The 20,492-nt window shown below is 41.3% G+C and overlaps 1 protein-coding gene across 1 annotated transcript; it reads right to left on the reverse strand.

Annotated features, from left to right (window-relative positions):
* Positions 1-1,796: 1,796 nt before the first annotated feature.
* CAAP1 (caspase activity and apoptosis inhibitor 1) lies at positions 1,797-19,840 on the reverse strand. The gene is made up of 6 exons (XM_086629358.1): positions 19,694-19,840; positions 18,272-18,472; positions 16,684-16,768; positions 15,447-15,522; positions 10,869-10,942; positions 1,797-3,075 (listed from the first exon to the last, which is right to left on the reverse strand). Exons 1-6 carry the CDS (start codon positions 19,838-19,840, stop codon positions 2,732-2,734), a joined length of 927 nt encoding a protein of 308 aa, XP_086485484.1. The 3' UTR covers positions 1,797-2,731.
* Between the last annotated feature and the right edge of the window lie 652 nt (positions 19,841-20,492).

The raw sequence follows: 20,492 nt of genomic DNA on the forward strand, positions 1-20,492 counted from the left end.
CGGCAATGGGCGGTTCAGAAATAAATGCCTTACACCTCCAGCAAGAAGGCAGTAGAAGAGAACCTCGTTCTAGTTTATCGTTACTTCTAGCAGTATTTCCTTGCTGCCAAACAAGTGCAAATGTATAGTTCTGTGACATCACTGAAAGGACTTTGAACACTAGACTGTACCAGCTCTTCTGATGGCACAGGAAACATATTTCCAATTAAACCTGATTTACATTCAGCTTTCCTAAGACACTCTAAGTCACACGTTACCACGGCATGGCTCCTGCAAGAAGTAGCCTACCGCTGTTCAGTGCCTGGCAGAAATACATGGGAGCCACACAGGAGCGTGCAGTCAGCACGGAATCACCTCAGCAGGTGACTAAACCACAGCTGTTGGGAATACCAGCAAAAAAGGAAAGATACAGGTCTACAAACATTTATCCTATCAATCAACTATTGCTGTATTGTACATCTTTTTCAATATTAAGGACTGATTTTTGTTTATTCACATTGCTTGGTATGTTGCAAGCCCCATCAACGCTACGTCAGATCGCAGAATTGGCAAATGAACCTTGACGTGAAAGACGAGAGGCAAACCATAAGGAACAAGTTTTCCTACTGGTTGGGATATACAGGGTTGTACAGTAGGACTGGGAAGCAAATGTCCTTGCCGCGTGCTTTTTTGTTTCCACAGCAGGCGAAGCGAGCTATTCGCTGCCTTAAGGACCCAAGTATAGCAGCGGTAAAACTAATTTTTACAGCCTAATGCAGCTCCACTCCTTACGACTTTACACACAACAAGACAGCAGATGTAGGTTTTGCCAACTGTCTTCCTCTCATTACATGCCTTCGTTTCTCCACACTCAAGCTTGTTACAAGTTCACCAAACAGCCAAATTAAATTAACTGACGACAAAACACACACACCCTGAGACAGTTAAGTTACTTTTTGAACTGCACACACGTATTCTAATTTACATCCCCCATTTGCTAAAAAAATAATAGAAAAATGTTGTTGTCATGGATAAGTGATTACAGTCAGGTGAAATTTACTCAGGTCACTGCCACCACTTAGTGAACGCACACTGTAATTTTCTCAGCTGAATTTAATGAAGGTTTTAGTTCATAATCAAATTTACACTACTATTTTGCTACCATTTTTGTCACAATACTGTTGATTATAGAGGAAATCAATCATACTTTAAGAAATATATAAGAAGCTTGCTACTAAAGACAATGCACTTGATCACCAACAAAGAAAGGGAAAAGGGTGAAAAAGGGGTTAAAAGGAAAGAGGAAAAAAACAGAAAGGGAAGAGAATAAAGGTGAAAAAGAGAATAAAGACGGAAAAAGGAAGGAGAAAAAAATTTACAAACTTTGCAAGAGAATTCAAGACGTAATATTTGAATAGAACAAAGTCTGCAGTAACATTGCACAATAGCATGTGGAAATTATCTACACTACTGCTGCCAAGTATCTAATTTGCTTTCTAAGTAACAACCAAGAGAAAATCAGGAGTAAAAACATATAATACATCATTTTACTTAACAAGGACCACATTTGTAAACATCACACCTTAAACAAAATATCAATTTCTGTATGTGTGCAAACACACACACAAATATTGTAATATGCATTTGATTAGCATCGGATATAAAACCAGCACTAATTCTAAACAAAATCAGAATTATGTTAATTGTTGTAAGAAATCATAGCAGGAAACATAATCCTGTAATTCAATTTACTTACAAAGAAATACCCTTGAAATGGATAAAAGTAGAATGGCTATTTTAAAACCTTACATAATAAATACATTTAATGCCTTTTCTAAAAAACATTTATACAGCAATTAAGTGGATTTTCCTGATTAAAGGGGATATGAAATGACTACATCAGTAAATGTTAAAAACTCAAGGTCTTTTAAATAGTCTTATTTGCTGCATTGCCCTAAATATTATGCCAAATATTAAACAAAAAAGCTTCACAGTCAAGAAAGAATTGTTTTCTTTATTTCCATTATGACACAGAAGATAAATAGCCGAGAAGAGTAGCAAAATTACACGACCAACAGTACAAAAACTCTGGAATTTGTCACTTTCAGGCACTTCCATAACTCTGAAAATAACACGGTTCAACTGTTTATTTGAAAGGAAAAAATCTCTCCCTTTAGGAATTCAGCTTTCTAAAAATTAAGTATACTTTTAAGTCAATCATCATTCATTTTAACTAGAATAGCTACATTATTATGAGCTGGGCCCCAAGGAGAAATAAGTAATCTCAAGTCCCATCATGGACTGCTGAAGGCAGTCACACGACAAAAGACCTCTTCAAAATGGTATTTTTAATGAAGTACATATAAATCAAGTTTCTCCAGTAGTTTAACAAGTTGCTAATAAATAAAATTGCTGATAATTTCTAACCATGGGGTTATAAAGAACTTTATTCTCTTAACCTTTCTGGAAGGCACCATGTTCCTGGCATAGCTCCACACACTGTGACACTCCTTGGTAATCCAGCACAAAGAGATCTGATCTCAGGGAAGCATCAAACCACCCTGTCTGTGCAGGTCATGGAAGCAGCACACCAAAGGCAATGAAACCAACTATCAATGGCTTAAGCCACGGGTCAGGATACACAGTAGGGTTTGAATGAGGAATGCGATATCCAATCCAAATACACTTTAGCGCTGAAGAGAACAGACATCAATCCTTCAAAACAAACACTGAAAATTAAATCTAAACAATCTCAGGACTGTTTTTTTACATCACCAGCTTTCATCAAAGCCTTAATAGCTCTGGCCCTCATCTCCAGCTCCAGAAGCTCCAGCTGCTGTGCTGATGGCTGAACATCTTCTGACGGAGGAACAGCTAAGGTTGCTGTTTTGGGCTCCTTTGGGCTGGACTCTGCCAACCCCAGTATCTCATTCACGCTTTTCTCAATGTCCTTCTGAAGGTCATCTATCTGACCGGCTCCACTTCTGACAGTGTTTTCTTGTGTATCTGGGCCATCTTCTTCATTGCATGGGCCTTCTATGTCACTATCATATGCATCTGCATTTATGCTGAGGACATCACTATCTTCTCCCTTACCTGTAACACAAATGTAACAATCATATAGTTGCCTATTTACAAAATCGCTTCCGTTTAAAGTGTTTCTCTGCAGACTAAGAGAGTGGAAAAAAAAGATCTATGTATTTAACACACTAATCTCTCCTCTTTTTCTCCTCTAGTTTTTAAGGCTGATCTAATTTACACCAGTGTTAATGCATTTTTATGTCAATTTAGAAGAACATGCAGTATAGCAAAGCAGCAGTATCAGGAAAATTTATTCCACCCTACGGAATTACATGATCTATTTTCCTAATTAAAATGTCATAAGGTTTTATATCACAAGGAAGCCTCTGCAGTGTAAAACTGATTATTGTTTATTATCTTGAAAGTAAACTCAGTTTTCAAAATGCAATTTTAAAAATTACACTTAAAACTATTTTGTATACTTTAAAAGCAGTGGGACACTATAGTCAGGCACAGTATTAAAAATTTAAAAGATACTCCACTTATAGTGCAACTATTCAGAATATATCACAAATATTTCAGACATATTTAACTCAGTAAAAACATGAGAAAGTTACAGGATTGGCTTTTAATGCTGGCTAGGAGTCCATTTAAAAAAAAAAATAATTGGAAGAGGTAGTGCAATAAAATAAAAGCAAAACTCTAACAGAACCTGAGCAACTGTTCTCACAATATGGCTACAGACAGACTATTGCTTTTGACACATTGGCCTCAGAAATTATTAGTCCTTGTCCTGGTTTCAGCTGGGACAGAGTCAGCTCTTCTTTTTAGCAGCCAGAAGAGCTCCGTGTTTTGGTTTTAGTCTGAGAATCATTATGAGAAGAATGCTGACAGCGCACTGATGTTTATAGTTGGCACTGAGGTCTCAAGGACTTCCCAGCTTCCCATGTTCCTGTCAGTGTGCAGGAGCACAACAGGTTGGTGGGAAGCATGGCCAGGACAGAGGGTCCACGACTCCCCTTATGATTTGAACTGATATTTAGGACCGAGGGTCAAACTGGCCAATTAGTACTCCATATCATGCAGTGTCATGCCCAGTATAAAATGAGGGTCAGCTGGAAAGAAGGGCTTTTGCTCTTCCGGGGCTCTCACTCTCGTACTCCTCTCTCTCTCACTCTCTTTTCGGGCCTCTCACTTGTCCAGGATTGCAGTGTTGGGACTTATCTGTTTTGGGATCGTTAGTGTGGGACAAGACAAGCCTTGTTCAAGGGGTGGTGAGCAACTACACTGTGCATCGCTTTTTGGTATATATGTTTATCGCTGTACATATATATATTCATATATTAGTAGTAGTGTTAAATTGTTCTTAACTCAACCCACAGGTCACTTTCCCTTTTCCCCTTTAATTCCCTTCCCCATCTCCTGGGGGAGGATGAGTGAGAGACTGTGTGGAGTTTAGTGGCTGGCTGGGCTAAACCACAACGGTCCTTCACGAACCTTTGTACCCATGGAAACTTACAGTAGGACTGCTTCCTGCTTAAAATGAAGTTTATAGTCAGATGAGGTAAAGTTACTGTTTCCAAAGGCTTTATAATTGCTTTTGATACTACCACTACCCAGAGGTATGGCTGTGTTCCCTTTTAATAATGAGGGTTTGGAGCTAAAGATCTGTGGTTTTGAAATACACATAGTTTCTTACCACAAAGATTCAAAGAAAGTTTACATTCCCGTGTAAGCTAATTTAGTCTATAACGACCTTCTATATATAAAAAATATTATTTATTTAATATATATTCAGACAGTATTGCAAACCTTTTTAGTTTCTTTTCTTTAATTCTCCTTTAAGAATATGGGAGAGCACGAAGACAAGGGAGTCAAACTCTTCTCAGTACCTCACACTGACAGGACTAGTAGCAATGGGCAAAAATTGAAATGCTGGAGCAGGTTTCCCAGAGACGTTGTGGAGTCTCCATCCTTGCGCATTCAAAACTTGACAGCATGTGGTCCTGAGCAACCTGCTCTAGCTGACTTGCTTGAGCAGGGGCATTGGATTTGAAGATCACAAAACAGTCCTTCTGACCTAAAAAATTCTGTGACTCTGATTCTTAAAACTAATACGTTAACATCTGGCTTTAAAAGGATCCCTTCCCTCAAACTTGTTAATTGCTGGGGTTTTTTTTGGAATGGCTAGTTTCAAGCATCCGCACCTCTGGTTCCTGAACCTCCAATCTGCAGGGCTAGAAGTACTCATTTGCAAGAATTGCTCATCAACAACAAAACCACCAATATACCGGAAACCCAAGCAAGTACTTCCTCTGTGAATTGTTCATTTTTTAATATCAGGTAATCAGAATCTTACAGACATTCAAACTATTAAAAAACACACACTGATAATGCAGTTTAACACAGCAGGGACCTATGATTTTAATACCTTTAACTAATTATCTTCCTATCACTGGATTTTTTGGTCAAGATGCGTAGATTTAATGTTTTACTGCTGGAAAACTTCTGGAAATATTTCTTTAATAATTCTTCTCAATAAGAATACTCCTTTGATGTGGGTTTCATATCCAGTACAAATATTCTATCCCCTTTCAAAAAAGAGTAAAGCATCTTTGAAATGATGTTTTTAGAAATCTTTGGTTTATGCTATTAATGTTTCAGTGTTTTTTATTATACAGGAAAATTTTAAAATGCAACAAAAAGAACGTGAGATTTTTCTTGAAAACACAAGTGTGAAGTGTAAAAAAACTCCCCATCCACACAGTGATTTGTACTTTCTTCTGGAGTTTTTGTTCAAATCCCTCACACTAGGTGGAAGTTCTGTACAATAGCAGCAGTACAGTATGGATTAGAAAAATTAAATTGTTCTTGTTCAAAATCAGTTTAATCAGGCAAACTCAAAAGAGACTACTTTTACTTTTAATGGGAAAACAAATAAGGCTATTGAAAAACATTACTCTTTTTTAAAACATTTTAAAACGTCTTTTGATACATGCATGTACTTAGTCTTAATTCATGAGCAGTGTCGTAAAACCTTAAGAAAGATCTATTTCTCAGGGTTTACGACATTCCTGCTTATCCTGAGGGTGTGGGGAAAAAAAAAAAATCAATAGTGACTCCTTAGAAAGCTATAAATGTGCTTTCTCTGCTTAAGAAACAGAAAACCAAATAAGAAAAAGAGACGGAATATTTTTTTTTCTGGTTAAAAAAAAATCTCAAATTGATTTTATAAACAATAGCAACATTTTAAAACATAACTCATAGGGTTTTCTTGATTCAAGATTAAAGATTTTTTTACCATGTACATTTAAAAAAAGATATTCAGATATTCACTCCTGATCACAGGCTATGATTTGTCACAGCATTTAAGTCCCGATTTAGAATTATAGAATCATAGAATTTCTAGGTTGGAAAAGACCCTAGAGATCATCCAGTCCAACCGTCCCTAATCCCCCATTAAACCATGTCCCTAAGCAGTACATCCACCCTTTTCTTAAACACATCCAGGGATGGGGACTCAACCACCTCCCTGGGCAGCCTATTCCAGTGGCTGACAACCCTTTCAGAGAAGAAATACTTCCTAACATCCAACATGAATCTGCCCTGACTAAGCTTATACCCATTTCCTCTTGTCCTATCACCCATCACTAATGTAAAGAGCCCTTCCCCTACCTCCCTACCATCCCTTCTCAAGTATTTGTAGGCTGTAATCAAGTCTCCCCTCAGCCTCCTCTTCTTCAGGCTAAACAGCTCCAATTCCCTCAGCCGCTCCCCATAAGTTTTATTTTCCAGCCCCTTGACCAGTTTAGTCGCCCTTCTCTGGACCCACTCCAGGAGCTCAATATCTCTCTTAAAGCGAGGGGCCCAAAACTGGACACAATATTCCAGGTGCGGCCTCACCAGTGCCGAGTACAGGGGCAGGATCACTTCCCTGCTCCTGCTGGTCACACTATTCTTGATACACACCAGTATCCTACTGACTTTCTTGGCCACCTGGGCACACTGCTGGCTCATATCAAGCCGCTAGTCAACCAACACCCCCAGGTCCTTCTCCGCCAGGCAGCTCTCCAGCCACTCTTCCCCGAGCCTATAGTGATGCTTGGGGTTTTTACACCCCAAGTGAAGGACTCTGCACTTGTCCTTATTAAAGCTCATGCCATTGGCCTCAGCCCAACGATCCAGTCTGTTCAAATCCCTCTGAAGGGCCTCCCTACCCTCGAGCAGATTGACACAGTCTCCCAGCTTGGTGTCGTCCACAAACTTACTGAGGGTAGACTCAATCCCCTCATCCAGGTCATTGAAAAACATGTTAAACAGAACTGGACCCAGCACTGAGCCCTGGGGAACCCCACTGGTGACCGGCCTCCAGCCGGATTTAGCCCCGTTTACCACCACTCTTTGGGCCCAGCCATCCAGCCAGTCTTTAACCCAAAGGAGGGTGTGCCTATCCAGGCCAGCAGTTACCAGTTTCGCAACCAGAACACTATGAGAAACTGTATCAAAGGCTTTTCTAAGGTCAAGGAAAACTACATCCACAGCCCTTCCCTCATCAACCAGGCGGGTCACCCCATCATAGAAGGTGATCAGGTTTGATTGGCAAGACCTGCCTTTCATAAACCCATGTTGACTGGGCCTGATCACCCGGTTAACCTGTATGTGCTCATTAATAGCACTCAAGATAACCTGTTCCATGACTTTGCCCGTCACCGAGGTCAAACTGACCACCATAGGCCGGCTCACCTGGGAACTACTAACCTTATTAAAGACTGAGGCAAAGAAGGCATTAAGGACCTCAGCCTTGTCCTCATCACTAGTGACTAACGTACCCTCTGTGTCCAGTAGGGGCTGGAGGTGATCTTTAGCCCTCCTTTTGTTATTAATGTATTTATAGAAGGACTTTTTGTTGTCCTTTACGGAGCAGGCTAGTCTAAGTTCCAGTTGGGCTTTTGCCCCCCTGATTATCTCCCTACATGCCCTAACTTCCTCCCTGTAATCCTCCCTGGATGACTGCCCATTCTTCCAAAACTTATAGACATCCCTTTTTCTTTTGAGGTGTTCCCAAATCTCCTTGGTCATCCAAGCCGGTTTTCTACCCCGGCGACTCGATTTCCGGCACACAGGAACAGCTCGCTCTTGTGCCTCCAGAATTTCCTTTTTGAGGAGTAACCAGCCCTCCTGTGCTCCTTTACCCTTGAGAGCTGTCTCCCACTGTACTCTATCAATCAGACTTCTAAACAGTCCAAAGTCTGCTCTCCCGAAGTCCAGCTTGGTTGTTTTAGTGCTCCCCCTCCTAACTTCCCCTAGAATAGAGAATTCTATTATCTCGTGGTCACTATGCCCCAGGTGTCCTCCAACCATCACATCTCCCACGAGACCTTCTCTGTTCACAAACAGCAGGTCTAGGGGAGCACCTTCTCTAGTCGGAACACTGTATGTTACCCTGACTGTGAATGCACTCATGATTTAGGCTCTTATACAGTTATCAATACAGTACCTCATAACGAAAAAATTGCACTCATACGAGTAAACACAGCATATGTGGGAACACATACAGCTTACATGTGACATCTCCAACATTCTAATCAAAGCTGACAAGAAAGAAAATCCAACCCTGGAAAACGTACGACAAGCTATACAGAGGAAGTTTACAGACAACTTTCGGTCTTTGGTTTTTGTAAGATAAATCACAATTTCCAAGCAATAAAAACTGAAAGCCTAAAAAATAAACAATTCTGATGCTATAAAAAGTCCTCATCACAGCAGTGTGTATAAAAAATAACCGGATGAACATACCAGGGCCACCTTCAACCCTAAGTAGCTTTGCTCTGTTGTTACTGTTTGGCTTCACTTACTAAACTGTCTTTATCTTGACCCACAAGTTTTTCTCCTCTTTGCTCTTCTGATCATCTCTCCCACCCCAGTGGGGGAGCACTAACTGAGCAGCTGGTGGGTGCCTACTCCTGGGTGGGGTCAACCCACCACAAGGTATTAACAGTCATTCACATCTGTCCTTGAGTTAGTATGGACCTGGAAGCTAGGTAAGGCTGCCTTGTGTTCCATTCAGGATTTGGAGCCTCCAAAACTGTGTAATACAGTGTTCATACAAGCTCATTAGCCCACAGATGTTTAATTAGCTGATAGGCTTTATTATTTCCCTCTTTTGCAGTTGTAATTTTGGTCAGTAATAAAGATCGTGGTTGGCATTTTTCATTATCTTTTTCATTTTGATAACTTCCACTTTCTCTTTCAGCTACAGTTGCGAAATTCACTTTAGCACATTTAATTTCATTTTTTAATTTTATTTTATCTACTTCTGGTTATCCTCTCATTCTCTCTTTTTTCCCCATAGCATCACAGGCTGCAGCTCAGCAGAATGATTAGAGTTATATTTTTAAATTCATATTGATATTCTCAAAAGCTCTTTAAAGCTAACATCTTGAGTGGAGACACTGCTACAGCCCAAAGCCATCATGATACTCTGGTTGATTAAGTCATAAAAAACAACCGTGAAGCAATCACCTGCAACAGTCATCAATTTCCTTTGATAATACAAAAGTGGAAGAGATCCACAGGAAACCTGTCAGTTCTAAGGTCGCTCCGTGTAGTACAACAAGCAACATTTAAAATATTCCTGACAAAGCAATAGCAACCTGCTCCTAAAAGTTTTGATGCTTTTACTGTGACTCTTTCCTTCTCTGTTTAATTTCCCTTACTAATTACTCCAGAAAAAAACACGTTTCACAAAGTTACTCCAAGAGACATCTTTTAGACAGCACTCCAAACTGTGAAATAGGAGTTGCAGGAAGCAAATAATGTTAGATCTTTGCAGAAGAGAATTTGCAATATTCTTTGATTGGAGAAGCTATTTCTGATGTTACTGCGTACAGCGAGCCCAAATGAAAATAAACAGACTGAGACAAACACCTACAATTCCAGTGCTTCATGTAAAAAGTAACACTGGCAGTTGTTACATGGTGCTGATTTAATGACTGGAATAAAACAAATACTGCTGCAGGTTAAGAAGTGTCCTTACGAAGCAGGTACTCAAATGTGCACCACTAACTGACCTGCTTTTCCATTTTTTATTCTGCCAATTGTTGTAGTATCTGAATGCCTCAATCACTACATTTTTGCATTTAAGAAGAGAAAACATACAAGACAAAACGTTCATCCTCAGAAATTCAAAGATTTTAGCGCGTACTTCCACAAGCACTGACTTCAAGTAAAACGCGCTAGTTATCCGCAGCGGTTGGTGTTAAGCACCATTCCGTCGGACCCCAGCGCTGCACAATCAAAGCAAACAAGGTATCACGTATCATCGAGACTGAACAATGTGACTAAATTACGAGCAGTGCCTTGGCAAGCAGTTATTGTAATGGATTTCTACGAATGTCAAAACAGTACTGTAGACTCTTATGATCGTCTCAACAGAAAGTAAAACTGACTCTTGACGAACTAAATGGCAGCAGCAGTATTAGCAATCCTCTATATACCAAGAAATTGAAATGACTGAAGTTCCTCTTCAGCTAAAAAACTACACATGAAGAGCCAAATGAGCTTTGCAAGAGCTTCAGTTATGTTCCAGAAGCTAAACTAGCAAACTTTGAAGAGCTGCAATTTGCTTCTAGCCGCAAAAAACTCTGCAGTCTCACAGAAGAAAGAAGCCAAAGTTCCTACAATGTCTTCTCCCATGTTACCCTCTCCTTTTGTGGAATTGGGCTCAAGGGAGATGCTATAACCCTACACCAGCTGATTTCTGCTACTCTGTGATTGCAGGTACTGGTCAGAAGAGGGTTATCAGTTATCTGGAATTAGTCACTGCGCAACATCAAGAAAACAAAATTTCAGCTTTCTCCACTACATACCTTGTTTAGACTCCTGACCTTCCAGCTTGCTGTCTTCTTTGAGAGAAGAAGTAGAGTCTATACTGTTATCCTGTCTGGAAACAAGTAAGACAACATTTTCATCTACGTCTTTTATAGTTTGAGAACTTTTCTGAGAAACATGTACTTTAAATAAAGAAATTATGTGGTAATAGGCCAATAAACCAGCTACAGTAGGCTAAAGGAATGTACAGAGTGCTAATCTGAGCACTTGAGAATTAGATTATTTTTTTTCACTTTGCCTAGTTATACACAAGAATAAAGTAATTATTTCCACTACATCCTCGCCTTTCAGAACAACAATCCTCACTGGTAGCCCCTCCTATCCCTCCCTAATATTAGAAGCTTTTCTCCAAAACTCAGAATAAATTGTCACACAGTTAAATGATTTTGAAAAAATAAAATACAGTTTCAGTTGCATTCAAATTCTATTTACTGGGTTTTTTTTCAATTAGGAAGATATTTTCCTGAAGTTACCATCTCACCACCACCATCCACCTCTCCTACATCACAATCTCATAGTTTCACACAGGGACACTTTTTAAAACTAAATGCAACTCAACTGTCAAATTGTATTCAGTATCTACATTTATATCTTCTATTTAAAGATTCGCACCCTCAACCTGTAAGGTTTCAACTGCTTTATACAACGGATAAGGAAAAGATATTTTGTGAAATGTTCATGTCCTTCATACATTTTGCACATATTGGTTATACAAACCGTGAAAATACTGTGAATTACACAGGAAGAAGGAAGGCAGAAGGATCCAGAATCACAGGAAAAGTTCAATTGCCATGTTTAATGAGCATTTTGACAGTAGTATTGCCAATTTCCTACTCTGAATGTCAGTGTGGCATCGGTTTCATACATATTAATAAGGAATCAATTCAACTATCCTGCCTGTGGGACCTAGACAGCGTTATAAAAAGGATAGCACCATTCTGGTATCACTGATGTAAATATGATGACTTTAACAACTTGTTTTCCAGTAATGGCCGGAAGGCCCTCCCTAAAATTGAATACAGATCTATTTTCCCCATGTTCTCAAAAATTTTCTTTTTTCAGGTGTCCAATGGATATGTCAGGAAGGTGAACACCGTAATACTTCTCGCCATCTTGGTCTGAGAGACAGTTATTTTGATTGTTATTCCCTTTTCTGTTGTTGCGGCAATCAATAGATGTTTATGTTTCTCCCACTTTTTGTACTCATTGCACCATAAACATGCATGGTAGCATGCAATAATTGATTAAAGAGAATGTGTAGCTGTTTTCACATGCACGTAGCACCTGAAAAAAAGATTTTTATATGTTCTGCATCTTAAATAAGGAAAGAGAAAGGTACTGTCCAGTGCCATTATAATAAACTAGGAACAGACAATTTACTGTGATGCGTTTTTCTCATAATTCAGTGATATGTATCCTTTCAGCTTGCTTTCCTACTTGGTCAACTCAAGAAATATTCTCTCAATCTTTTAATTTCTGTTGGACATTCCATTCTCAGACAGGTTTGAAAGAGAAGGAATGGATACAAACTAGATGTTCAAATAGCTATGCTGAGCAGGAAGTTCTGTATACATGGCTAAACCCTTCAGAAAAATATTTAAACTTTGCCTCTTCACAAACAAAGAGAGTTTGCTCATTTATTTTCATTTGCTCATTACTGGGTGGGGTTAGGCCAGAGGCCAGCACAGACCACCAGCTGAATCTGTCCATGATGCTGTCACAGCACATCTTCCCAGAAATTTCAGGTTTTGCTCTCCAGTGACTTGCCAAGGCTTACCACACTCAGGTCTCTGTTGCATTATCCTGTCCATTAGGTTATGTGTTAAATGGTGAGTCACCATAAGCACAAAGGCCCGGTGAGGAGCAGAGGAAAATGGCAAGCAGAGAAACCCCAGTAACTTCATCAGTGCAGAGGCATCACCCTGCCTGAGTTGGTCCCAGGGCTGTGAAAGGAGAAAAAACAGACTACTTTCTGGGAATGACACCTATTAGGAGCAGTCAGCTAGAGAAATCACTTTACAGGCTGAGAGGTGTGTGTTGGGTTTATGCAGTGGGGTTTTGGCAGAGTGGGAAGGGCTACAGGGACAGCCCCTATAAGGAGCTGCAAGAAGCTTCCTCGGCTCCAAGTCAGATCTGCCTCTGGCCAGGGGTGAGCCAGTCAGCTCTTCTGTGAACAACATATTTAAAAAGGGGTCAAATAAACCCACATCACATGGGATCTGCAGTTGAGAGAGCGGGGAGGTGGGGAGGCCTGCCTCCAGCCTCCTGCATGAGTGGCTGCCCGCACTGCCACTCAACTGAAGATGGTCATAGTGGTGTGGCTCGGAGTGCTGCGAAGTGCCCCGCTCCCCGGGTGCCCACTGGCCAGAGGTCATCCTGCCAGGACTGCCAAGACTTGTCGGGCCAGCTGCAACAGAGGGAGGACTGAGATGTGAGAGAAACAACTTAAGAGCAAAAGCTGCTTAGGCTGTCCCTATCCCATCCTCCCTCACACACACGCTTCATCACTTTGAACTGAGGACTCATCTCTGCATTGGACAGCAGTGTGTCACTTGGAAAGATCTGATCTTGCACCAATAGTATCCAGGCCAGAAACTTCACATCTCTAGTATCGCCCTGAGCTCTGACACCAAATTTCGCTGAGGAATCACCATCACCCCTTTGTCGGAAAACTCAGAGTGACCTCTATGGTCCAAACACTGGCTGTGAAATTACCTACACCCATTTTAACCGCTACGTAAAAAGAAATTATCAACTGAAAAAAAAACCCCACGCATCAAAACTTGCTGTAAAGTTTCCTCCTGTTGCCTTGACACTATCACTGATTGCACAAAACCCACGCTCCTTCAAAGACTACCTACTGTCAGCAAAAGAATTTTTAGAAGCCAAAAGTATTTTTACAGCACATTTTATTCTTTTGGAATTGATTGGACTGGACTGGTAGTGAACGAACACTGCTTTCCTGAACAGGTGGGCACTCACCACCATCTTGTGGCCACGCAGAAGCATTTCAGTTCATAGTTCAGTTCTGCTCTCGACTTCCTAATCTTGCTTTATTTGCTTGTTCTTAAGAAATATTTTTTCCTAATTATGTATACTGCAGCATAGATTTAAGAAAGGGTAGCACAACATCATGTCTTCCAAGCAATGGGACCAGAAGATATGCTAATCTAAAGCTAAGGCACAGTATACAAATTTAATACCCTCTTCTTTTCATGCCATGCTAGTATGCGACCACAGTAATTTGGAGCTCTCTTTTTATCCGTCTTTAAAGATACTTCTCATCACTCTTCTGAGATTAAAAAAAAAAAAATGCTGAATTTGTAATAGAACAATATTCAGCAGAAAGAAGTTAACTCTTACAGTTTCTTGCTAACAAATGCTGTAAATTTGCTCTATGCTAGCCTTTCATGTCGGCATGCTCCACGCTAGTGCAACGCTCACCTGGGCTCACGTACCTGGATTCCATACAGAACCTTTTACTCTCAGGAATCTGCACAGCAGCCACTTAACTTAGTATCACTCTGTTTTCTAGTATATTATATGATGAGACGTGATCAAGGAAAATTACTTCATTCAATAACTTCATAACTTGCTCTGAATCAAAGACAGGATCAAAAACCAGGTCTCTGTTAAATCAAAAATACTGACTAGAATGTGAAATTTGGATTACTATCACTACCTTTCCCATCCATTTGTTTCTATTTAATACACCCAGATGAACCAACCAAATCTGCAAATAAGAGGTACTTTAATCTGCCCAACACTGGTGTATTATCTTGTATTGTCTCAGCAGTTTATTATGTTTGTGCACTGAATCTGGACCAGCTGTAATCAGGTCAGCAATGAAACAGAAAAGCTTTTTATTTTGTCTTCTACAGGTGATACATTGCGCTGACAACTAGTACTTTCTTTTCTGCTTCACTACTTCTGTAGAAACTGTCAGAAAGAGTTCACCCCTTCAATAAAAAAGTGACTTAGTAAAATACTACACAAGACTTGTCTTGAAAAAAACAGACAAGTACTTTAAGAAAAGGTTAAAAGTGTTGGCCTTTATAAAACTGACAGATGTTAACCTAAGATTAAGAAACCAGAAGCCTCTGTTCTTGAAACTCCAGACATGCTGCAACATCCCTAACAGAGAACATGGGGAGAGGCAAGTGTCAGTGCTGCTTCAACTGAGGCAGGAATGAAGGAGCAGAAAGAAGACTGGAAGAGAAGGGATACATCTCAGCTGAACTGCAAACACACAATACCCTGACCTAAGTCGGAAGGGGATACTCACTTGTTCCATTACCACAACTCAACTGATGGGAGTCAACACCACTATGAAACCCACCTACCTGCTCAAGATATATTTAACACTGTAAAGCGATAAGGCCATTTTTATAATTTCAGTGCTTGCTAGCAGTCACAGCTCATTGTCATTCAACTGAAGTAATCACATAATTAAGGATGTAGCAATTGGGTCTTTCAACGTTACATTTGATAATTTCTCATGAAAAATCCCTGGTTTGTTCAGTATTCTTAAATTAAGTGTTTCGTCTTTTACTCACTGACTGACTGATTCACCTCCAGTCTTGTCTCCTTCATCTGCCTCCTCCTCAGTATCAGAATCAGCTCCATTCTTGCCTAGATATACAGTTTCAAACATGAAAATTTAGGCAGGTAATATAATTAATGCTATATAGTTAGACTTACTCTTAATGATTAACTCTATTGCAATCAGTAGAAGAGGTTTCTTCTCCCCAGTTAAAGCAAATGTTCTAAACTCAGACTTAGTCAAAACGAAAAACTGAGTTTTCTGCTAGCTGCACGGTTGGCATTTTTCAGTCACACTGTATTACGAAAAAAACAGAATAGCTATTGCTAGTGCAATACTGTAGGCATTAAAAGGAGACAGAATTAATAGAAGGAACTCTGCAGCATTCAAGATTCAAAGAGCTCCACTTAACTGAGAAGACAGAAGTATGTTTACAAATAAATTCTGCAGCTCTTACATACCAAGTGGAAGCTCAATACGATACTGAAAAGCTGGAACGTCGTATCCTTAAAGTATATGAACTGTCTGTCTCAGCAGAGCAGAGTGATCCACCAAGAATCCTTCAACTACACCACATACTCTACTGCAAGTGCTAACACAACTGAACTGGTATTACTGTATGTCAGACTTCCCCTGAAGAGAACCAGGAGCAAACTTAATCTCAGTTTACCTAAAATAATGGATTTCAAACAATACTATGTGGCATCCAATTATTATTACCCAGCTGGCTTGAATTGAAACTGAATGTAATTAACTAATTAACTAAGGTTGAGACCCTGCCTACAAAAGGCGGGCCACTTCCTCCTGGCTGTGGAAGATGCAACGGCATCTTTGGAGCTGCAGCCCAGGTGAGCAACACTTCTACACTCCTAGCTTTACTTTTTCCACCAAGTCAAAAGCTTTGTTCTTAGTTTGGGCAATAAGGAAAAGAAGCTTATACTACTGTTTTCTGAATGTGTCCCTAATAGCTTCTAAATCAACAGATGATTTCATCCAAGCTTAAAAGATCAAAACCAGCATATAAACATATATATATATATACACACACTATGTGTATACATACACTATTAGCATGAGTATATATGTAATACTAATATACGTACGTATAGTAGTATATATACACACTAATATACGATTCTTAGTGTGGGTGTGTGTATACATATATTAGTAGCTAGACAATGGAGTGAAAATCCAGTTTAGAAGCAGACTATTCTCTGGTGTACAGTGGTGCCTAAAAGTTTCATTCATACCTTCAAGTATCTTCAACAGTTTTTTTTCGGATAACAGCTCCAACTGCTCCAAGCAAAGCCTTTTGATTTCATCCACAGAACAGTTCTAAGAAGACAGACAAGACAAGATCACGAGCTGCCAAAAGTTTCTGAGGACAGAGTAGTTACAAACGGTAAGTAGTACTCCAAATGTACTGAATGAAGAATTAACTCAGATTGCAAGCCCCTTCCCTATTCTGGTCTGCACTGACGCAACTACTGAAGAACACCAGTTAGGTGTTTCAGTTTTGACCACCACCAGAAATAGTATGCGTGTGTGTTTTCTTCTGAAAAATTAAGCAATACACACTATCAGTTATTTGGCTGACAGCTTGTAGTTTTCACTGCAGCTGCAACACTGAGTAGTAGAAATACTGGGACATATATGTGAAGCATGGAACAGCAAACAACTGTAGCCCTGATTACTCTTAATTCTCCATTACTCAGGAGCAGGTGGGTCACATAACTAAGCCCACAAAGACCAGAGCCAACTGCTGAATCCAAGTTCACTAACTGAAGCAAATGTTGCTATTGACAACACATCAACAGTCGTATATCATAATAAAGAAAACATAGGAAATACATAAATTGTGCTCCGTTTCTCAGGCTTGATACATACCACACACTGCCACAGAGTTTATGGGTATTTCAGTTACCTTCCTGTCTTTCATACTACTTGGTGTCCTCTTGGTGAAAAAAAGTGGTCATTCCACACTTTCAAATGAACTATGATACCACGTGCAAGTACCCAAATTAGGAAGTGTTGCGCATATTGTAACATTCACGATCCTACTGTAGATTTGGCTCTACACCACCAGGCAACTTTCAAACTCAGTAATGCCTTTGCGTCCAGCTGCTTCAGACCTCTTTTCTAAATGGATGAGACTGTATGCAATGCACTACGTGTTTAAAATGAAGAAGTCCTGCCTCGCTTATATTAATATGATTCATAAAGATACAGACAAAAATTTTAAAATTACGAACAATCACAGAAATGGCATTTCATCTACAGCCTCTTCTTCTGTACAGGCTGCTAGCCTAATTTATTTTTGCCAAGTCCTGCAGTTCGCAAGACTCAAAAAGCGTGATGTTCTAAGCCAGTAAAGCTCTAGCAATATGACCACTAAAGTCCACAGAAGTTACAGCTTCAGAAGCTGTTTATGTAAAAGAGGTTCTATTGCCTTATCTGAGACACTAATTTAATACCATAAAAAGAAATTCAGCTGACACAAACAGAAATCAAACTTTTATTAATAAATAAGCATATTTATCAGTGAACAGCACTACTGAATTTACTCCACGCCATTATGAAACTCCATTTAACTAACCAGTACAGACAGACAATATAAAAATAAGTAGCCTGCGGTTCAGCAATGGCTGAGCAGTGGAAAAAGAAGTAAAATCTTAAAAAAAGTCTTACTTTCTGAAACTTGATATAATCTTTATGGAAGCAATATACAGGCAGCTTTATAGCTGGAAGTCCACTAGACTTGGGAGATTAACATGCTTTATTTCATAACCATTCAAGGTTGTAAAAAGTATATAAACAGTAAATGTATTATTTCTGTACCTTTAAAATATCAGGCAGCATCTTCTGTAGTTTCTTCTCCCCTATGACACAGAAACACTGTTGAAGCATTTCTTTTTTGTCGGTGATGTAGAAACTGACAGGTTTGAGTGACACACTGAGATCTAATCCTCCTTCTTCTATATCACTTGGTTGTTCAGCTTCTTCCACCTTTTCTCCAGATGGTACATTGCATTTTGCTTCCTAAAATCAAGGAGGGCAAGTACAACTTTCACATTTGCTAGTGAACTAGAGAAGAAGGAAACTTACAGCTTCATTTCTGCTTTCAATAGTTTTTCCTTCATAATTGTGAGGTACCGCTTAAGGTGGACTGCTGAGCTTCCCAAACTGTTCTAGTTTGCAAGCTAATTGCCTTACCAAAGTCATGTTTTTGGTTACTGGAACCATTCTTATCCTAGGGGTAATTTTAAAAGCTTCAAGAGGCAAAAAGTATTTTTAGATATCAACTGGAAAACATTGTCTGCAAATACTCAGCTGTTGCTTATACATGAAAGCAGGCTTTAAGGCAGCAGAAATCCATCTCTCTGATCTGCTGTGAAATTAAATCACTAATATAGTTTACAGCTACCCTGTGAAGAAGGAAATCGGTATACAATGCCCTGTGTGACACAGACTTCTGAGAACAAAAGCAGGCTCCATATTGGAAAATATATCTTCCATACAGCAGCGGAAGACCTCTACAGTTAAAAACCAAAACAACAACAACACAACAAACAAACAAACCGAAACAATATATTTTTGAGCAGCCTGATCTAGTTGAGAGGCGTCCCTGCCCATGACAGGGAGCTTGGATTAGATGATCTCTAAGGTCCCTTCCACCCTACGCCATTCTATGATTCTATGACTTTGAGAGCCCCACAATTCACTCAGGAGCGTGTGTCACACGCATTTTTGTACTCGTGCACCAACAGCTCCGAGAACAGACCCACTACCCTGCGAGCACGAGCGCCGCGATGGGGTCACCTCCACCCCGCTCCCCGCCGGGGGAACACGGGCCGGGCTGCCCTGCCCGGGCAGGGCCACGGCACCGCCCGTCCTCGCCGCGGGCGCCTCTGCCGCACGCCCCTCCGCGCCGCCCGCCCGAGTTTTTCTCCTCTGCGCAGCTCACGCTGACAAGTTTCGACCGGACGTCACGGGCCCTGCGCTTGCTGCCGCACAACCGGGACGAGGGCGCCGCCGCCCGCCCCCGGCCCCTTCCCGCAGCCGCCTCACGGAGTGACAGGGGCCGGGCCTCGCCCCGCCGGGGCGCCGCGGAAGGAAGGGCGGGCCGCGCCTCACAACACCCCGGCGGGCCCGAGCCCCGTCACCCGGAGGCGGAGAGCGGGAAGCGGCGGCCAGACCCGCAAAGCGCCCTCCTTGTCGCCTCTCCCTCCTTCCCGCCTCTCCCTCTTTCCCGCGCGCTACCTCCAGGGCACCGTGGCTGGACTCGGTGCTCCGCCGCTTCCTCTCGCCGCCGCTGCCGCCACCGCCGCCCGGACCCGGGGCTCCCTCCGGACAGCAGGAACGCGAGCGGCGCCGCTTCTTCTCCTTGGAAGATTTCCTGCCCGGCATCGGCCCGCCGCGCGCCCGGGAAGGGGAGGGGGAGGGGTGGGACCGCCCCACGCGCCAGGGCGAGGCGGCTTATCAGGGCTCGGCCGGAAGCACGCGGAGCGTGCTTCCGGCCGAGCCCTGATAAGCCGCCTCGCCTCCCGTCAGCGCCCCGTCCGTTTATGCAAAATATCTCCGACCCGCCGGAATGACTGTTTGATTCCCACCGTTTTTCCCACCCCCGGCTTTCAGCCCTTCGGAAAGCCGAGTAGGTGACGTAAAAGTCCAAGCAAACTACGTTATCCAGGTGACGTTGTCTTTTTCTCCTCAGCGGCACCTGCAAGACCTCTGAATGGGTTTGTTACCCGCTGCCCGGAGTCACCCCTCAGGCTTTGCTTAAAAACGGCGAGAGCGGCTGTTCTGAGCCCCTGGTGACGAAGCTTTGAGCAACAGGTTACACGTGACGCAAAACACCTTAACTTGGTTCTCACGTAACCTTTCAAGTCCCCAGAAACTGGTTCTCGCAGATTTAGGTGGGTGTATTGCTGCTAACTTCTGCTGAGATCTGCTCCCATTAAAAATGGTTCAGGCGTGGAAATATCCATAGTAAAAAATAAAAAAAAATGAAAAAATTCTCCATTTCCCAGTGAATGCACATGTCAACAATAAGTTCAGC

This window comes from Tauraco erythrolophus, chromosome Z, assembly GCF_009769465.1.
Source record: "Tauraco erythrolophus isolate bTauEry1 chromosome Z, bTauEry1.pri, whole genome shotgun sequence".
In the NCBI taxonomy this organism is placed as follows: Eukaryota; Metazoa; Chordata; class Aves; order Musophagiformes; family Musophagidae; genus Tauraco; species Tauraco erythrolophus.

Excerpts from the sequence above, each read along its gene's own strand:
- CAAP1 (XM_086629358.1), bottom strand. The coding sequence starts at position 19,840 with ATGCCGGGCAGGAAATCTTCCAAGGAGAAGAAGCGGCGCCGCTCGCGT. Across the intron at positions 10,943-15,446 it reads GGAGGTGAATCAGTCAGTCA|ACAGGATAACAGTATAGACT; the intron begins GTGAGTAAAAGA and ends ACTTGTTTCCAG. Across the intron at positions 3,076-10,868 it reads AGGTCAGGAGTCTAAACAAG|GTAAGGGAGAAGATAGTGAT; the intron begins GTATGTAGTGGA and ends TTTGTGTTACAG.